The sequence below is a fragment of the Euprymna scolopes genome, chromosome 26 (genome assembly GCF_053919585.1).
Source record: "Euprymna scolopes isolate OS-2025 chromosome 26, ASM5391958v1, whole genome shotgun sequence".
NCBI lineage: Eukaryota > Metazoa > Mollusca > Cephalopoda > Sepiida > Sepiolidae > Euprymna > Euprymna scolopes.
In genome coordinates this window covers 43,904,650-43,910,797 of record NC_136507.1, presented here as the reverse complement: position 1 = coordinate 43,910,797, position 6,148 = coordinate 43,904,650, and the positions used below count along the sequence as shown (strand labels likewise).

General features: G+C 31.9%; 1 protein-coding gene across 1 annotated transcript in view; it reads left to right on the top strand.

The window, feature by feature from the left end:
• The window catches only part of LOC145247811 (uncharacterized), an 8,169-nt gene extending 4,089 nt beyond the window's left edge, over window positions 1-4,080 (top strand). The window contains exons 2-3 of the mRNA XM_080109444.1: window positions 2,935-3,004; window positions 3,853-4,080. Of these exons, the coding sequence (XP_079965570.1) occupies window positions 2,935-3,004; window positions 3,853-4,080 (298 nt within the window). The remainder of the gene's footprint in view (window positions 1-2,934; window positions 3,005-3,852) is intronic.
• Window positions 4,081-6,148: the final 2,068 nt, after the last annotated feature.

The following is a 6,148-nucleotide window of genomic DNA, read 5'->3' as shown; positions in this document are numbered from 1 at the left end:
ATATGGCAAAATAATATAGGTCAACTGAAATGTACAGATTATTACTTAAGAAAATGTCAGCAAGAGTTGTTAAAAGACACTAAATGGAAAATAAATAACTAAATAAATAAATTAATAAATAAATAGAAAATAAATAATAAATAAACAATGAATAAATAAATAAATAAAAAATAAAATATAAAATAAAAAAATAAAAATTATTTAAGGGGAGAGGATGGCCGGTATCTGCAAATTCAGGAAAAAGCAAGGTAGTAAGTAAGTAAATGCATATAGTAAAATATAAGTAAATATACATACAAGATATGAAAGTGTGGGTAGATTGACATATTAGACCGATTGGAATATTTAAAGACTAAAACAGAAATTGCAAATAAAAAACCAGCCAAGCAAAGAAGAAATAAAGAATTAAAATAAAGGATTATTAAATTATAAAGTATTGAGAAAGTATGTAGAAAAACCGATAAAGTTAAAGAAAAAATTATATATCTATCTAAAAGGTAAAAGTAATAACTATGTAATTTCAAAATTGCCATAATTAAATTTGGACTTATGTTTACATTTTTAGAATTTATTATATTGTTACTTTGAGGGGAAGTAATTATAGTTATAGCTTCGGTTGTGCAGAGGCGACATGACTTAGAGTCTGGAGTATAAGACTTAACTGTTTTTATGATGGTCCATTTGATTGAGAAGGGGGTATTATTAAAGTTTTTTTAATTAAAGTGGTTAGAGAAGTTCCTTGGTTATTATTAGAATTATGGTTGTTAAAAGAAGAAATTTGGTTTGATATTCTTTTCTTAATTAATGTTGAAGTAGCGCCGATATATGTATGTACTTTATTAAAAGCTCGAGGTCTGGTATCAATATTAATTTGCTGATTTGTATTAGTTAAATGGTTTGAATTTTGTTCATTGTGTTCAACAAATGGTGGGACAATGTCTGTATGAGGACTATTTTGGAGGAGATAATGAGTGTTGTTAGTGTTAGGATGGCTGTTAGGAGAAATATTATTATTCTCATTATTATTATTATTGCTAGTGGTATGATTGTAGCTGGAGGGGCTGCTCGAGTAGTGTATTGGATTAGTAACTATATCAGATGGAGGATGGGAAGAAGGATAACTTGAAGACGAAATATAAGTATCTGTTATGGGAGGATTGCGTGGGAGCTCAGTAATTGTGCAAGAATATATAACATCTTTATGGATGCAATCATTATTGAGTGGGCACAGATGTTTGTTATTAAAATGACAGTTAGTTTTGGGTTTAATTGGTAAAGGGATTTTTTGGGCTGATTTAATTTTTTTGTTATTAGATGTTAAGATTCTTTGTGCTAAATTAGGCATTGTTGAATAAGAAATCCTGATTGAATTTTTATTGAAAATAGAACTATATCTGTGTGGGTATTTGAAAGAGTTTTGTACAATGTTGAAGAATTCCTTAGGTATATTAGTTTTATATATATAGATATATATGTTTTTTTTTAAGTTTGACTAATATCCAGGAAATCTACATCTAAAATTTCAAGTGTTTGGACCCAAAATTGGCGGAGGAGTTTGGTAGAGTCTGCAAAGGTCAACTCTTTCAACTTTGAACTCTTAGTAGCCAAATTGTCACCCAAAAACTAATTAAAAAGCTTGCTGCATGTCTGAATACCTTTTATGTAAAATTTCAAATGCTTACCCCAAAATTTGCTGAATAGTTTGCTAGAGACCACAAAGGTCAAACCTTTTGAACTGCAATCCCTTGAACGCCAAATTTTAACCCCAAAACTAATTAAAAAGCTAGGATTTATGTAAAATTTCAAATGTTTAGACCAAAACTTTAACCGCAATTTTGACCCCTTAAGCTTTATTATTTTGTGCTCAAAAGTTAAAAAGTTTGACCAATATCCAAGGAACCTACATCTAAAATTTCAAGTATTTAGACCAAAAATTGACAGAAGAGTTTGGTAAAGTTTTCAAAGGTCAAACGTTGAATTTTGACCCCTTGACAGCCAAATTTCTGGCTGAAAACCGATTAAAAAATTTTTCCCAAATCTCAATACCCTTTATGTCAAATCTCGAGTCTGTAGACTGAAAATTGACAAAGTAATTTTGTAGAGAAATGTACATATACAGATAGACACGAACACAATTTCACTTTTATATATATATATATATATATATATATATATATATATATATATATTAGTGATGGGACGATTACAAAATTTTTCCCGATTCTAATCCAATTACCGATTCAGTTCTAAATTTCCGATTCCAATATGATTCCCGATTGGTACGTAGAAGATGTAACAAAATATTTAACAATGCGCCTCGTCATTGTTATGAATTAATTTCTAAATAATAATGTTAGTATTAAAAAAAAACATTTTCAAGATGCGTGGTTTTGTTAAACATTCTGTGCCTTCTCTTCATGATTGAAGTTCAAGTTTTATTTTGATTATAAAAATTTGGTTGGTTATTAAATTGGTTTGCTTTGCTGTAAAAAAGCGAGATGCAAATAATAATAATAATAAGAAGAAGAAGAAGAAGAAGAAGAAGAAGAAGAAGAAGACGAAGAAGAAGAAGAAGAAGAAGAAGAAGACGAAGAAGAAGAAGAAGTAGAAGAAAAAGAAAAACAAGAAGAAGAAAAAGAACAAGAAGAAACCCCCTCGAAATGAAAGACGTGTCATTAATAAGATACACCGGACTGATAAACCTAGAGCTCAGAATACTAAGGAATCTTTACCAGAAACTCATAACGATGCACAGTGAAAGAATAATTACTGCAGCAAGAGACAAAAAGAAGACAAAGAAGACAAAAATTAAGACAAAGAAGACGAAAAGAAGACAAGGAAGAAACAAAGAAAAAAATGACGACAAATAGAAGACAATAAAGAAACAAAGAAGACAAGGAAGAAACAAATAAGACAAGGAAATAAATAAAGAAGACAAGGAAGACACAAAGAAAAAAAGGAAGACACAAAGAAAAAAAGGAAGACACAAAGAAAAAAAGGAAGACAAAAATAAAAAAGGAAGACAAAAATAAGACAAGGAAGACAAACAGAAAACAAGGAGGACACAAGGAAGACAAAGAAGACACAAAGAAAGAAAGGAAGACAAAAAGAAGACAAGGAAGACACAAAAAAGACAAGAAACAAAGAAGACAAAGAAAGATACAAAGAAGACAAGGAAGAAACAAACAAGACAAGGAAGAAACAAAGAAGACAAGGAAGAAACAAAGAAGACAAGGAAGAAACAAAGAAGACAAGGAAGAAACAAAGAAGACAAGGAAGAAACAAAGAAGACAAGGAAGAAACAAAGAAGACAAGGAAGAAACAAAGAAGACAAGGAAGAAACAAAGAAGACAAGGAAGAAACAAAGAAGACAAGGAAGACACAAAAAAGACAAGAAAGAAACAAAGAAGACAAAGAAAGATACAAAGAAGACAAGGAAGAAACAAAGAAGACAAGGAAGAAACAAAGAAGACAAGGAAGAAACAAAGAAGACAAGGAAGAAACAAAGAAGACAAGGAAGAAACAAACAAGGCAAGGAAGAAACAAACAAGGCAAGGAATAAACAAAGAAAACAAGGTATAAACAAAGAAGACAAGGAAGAAAAAAAGAAGACAAGGAAGAAAAAAAGAAGACAAGGAAGAAAAAAAGAAGACAAGGACGACACAAAGAAGACAAGGAAGACAAAAAGAATACAAGTAAGACACAAAAAAGACAAGTAAGACACAAAAAAGACAAGTAAGACACAAAAAAGACAAAGAAAGATACAAAAAAGACAAGGAAGAAACAAAGAAGACAAGGAATAAACAAAGAAGACTAGCAAGACACAAAAAAGACAAGTAAGACACAAAAAAGACAAGTAAGACACAAAAAAGACAAGTAAGACACAAAAAATCAAAGAAAGATACAAAAAAGACAAGGAAGAAACAAAGAAGACAAGGAATAAACAAAGAAGACAAGGAAGAAACAAAGAAGACAAGGTATAAACAAAGAAGACAAGGAAGAAAAAAAGAAGACAAGGAAGACAAAAAGAATACAAGGAAGACACAAAGAATACAAGGAAGACACAAAGAAGGCAAGTAAGACACAAAAAAGACAAGTAAGACACAAAAAGACAAGTAAGACACAAAAAAGACAAGTAAGACACAAAAAAGACAAAGAAAGATACAAAAAAGACAAGGAAGAAACAAAGAAGACAAGGAATAAACAAAGAAGACAAGGTATAAACAAGGAAGACAAGGACGACACAATAAAGCCAAGGACGACACAAGGAAGACAAGGAAGAAAAACAGAAGACACGTAAGAAACAAAGAAGACAAAGAAAGAAACAAAGAAAACAAGGAAGAGACAAAGAAAACAAGGAAGAGACAAAGAAAACAAGGAAGAGACGAAGAAGACAAGGAAGAGACAAAGAAGACAAGGAAGACACAAAGAAGACAAGGAAGACACAAAAAAGACAGGGAAGACACAAAAAAGACAGGGAAGTTACAACGACGACAAGGAAGATACAAAGAAAAAAAGGAAGACACAAAGAAGACAAGGAAGAAAAAAGAAGACAAGGAAGACAAAAAGAAGACAAGCAAGAAACAAAGAAGACAAGGAAGACACAACGAAGACAAGTAAGACAAAAAACAGACAAAGAAAGAAAGAGACAGGTCAGTGACAACGAAGATAAGATTATACAAACAAGACAAGGAGACCCAAAGAAGACAAGGAAGACAAAACAAAGACGAGGAAGAAACAAAGAAGACAAGGAAGAGTCAAAGAAGACAAGGGAGACAAAAAGAAGACAAGGGAGATAAAAAGAAGACATAAAAGAAAGAAAGAAGACAAGGAAGACAAAAAGAAAACAAGGAACAAGCAAAGAAGACAAGTAAGAAAAAAACAAGACAAAGAAAGATACAAAGTAGACAAGGAAGACAAAAAGAGGACAAGGAAGATAAATAGAAGACAAGGAAGAAACAAAGATACACAAGGAAAAAACAAAGAAGACAAGGAAGAGACAAAGAAGACGAGGAAGAAACAAAGAAGACAAGGAAGAAACAAAGAAGATATGGAAGAAAGAAAGACGATATGGAAGAAAGAAAGAAGATATGGAAGAAAGAAAGAATACAAGGAATAAAACAGAAGACAAAGAAGACAAGGAAGACACAAAGAAGACAGGGAAAAAAACAAAGAAGACAAGGAAGAAACACAGATGACAAGGAAGAAGACAAAGTCGATAAGGAAGATACAAAGACCACAAGGACGACACAAGGTAGACAAGGAAGAAACACAGAAGACAAGGAAGAAACAAAGAAGACAAGTAAGAAACAAAGAAGACAAAGAAAGAAACAAAGAAGACAAAGAAAGAAACAAAGAAGACAAAGAAAGAAACTAACAAGACAAGGAAGAAACACAAGAAGACAAGGAAGAAACACATGAAGACAAGGAAGAAACAAAGAAGACAAGGAAGAAACAAAAGAAGACAAGGAAGAAACAAAGAAGACAAGTAAGAAACAAAGAAGACAAGGACGAAACAAAGAAGACAAGGACGAAACAAAGAAGACAAGGAAGAAAAAAAGAAGACAAGGGGACACAAAGAAGACAAAAAAGAAAGAAAAAAGACAAAGAAGAAACACAGATGACAAGGAAGAAGACAAAGTCGATAAGGAAGAAACAAAGAACACAAGGACGACACAAGGTAGACAAGGAAGAAACACAGAAGACAAAGAAGAAACAAAGCAGACAAGTAAAAAACAAAGAAGACAAAGAAAAAAACTAACAAGACAAGGAAGAAACACAAGAAGACAAGGAAGAAACAAAAGAAGACAAGGAAGAAACAAAGAAGACAAGGAAGACAAAAAGAAGACAAGGAAGACAAAAAGAAGACAAGGAAGACAAAAAGAAGACAAGGAAGACAAAAAGAAGACAAGGAAGACACAAAGAATACAAGGAAGACACAAAGAATACAAGGAAGACACAAAGAAGACAAGGAAGACACAAAGAAGACAAGAAGACACAAAGAAGACAAGGAAGACACAAAGAAGACAAGGAAGACACAAAGAAGACAAGGAAGACACAAAGAAGACAAGGAAGACACAAAGAAGACAAGGAAGAAACAAAGAAGACAAGGAAGAAACAAAGAAGACAAGGAAGACAAAAAGAAGAC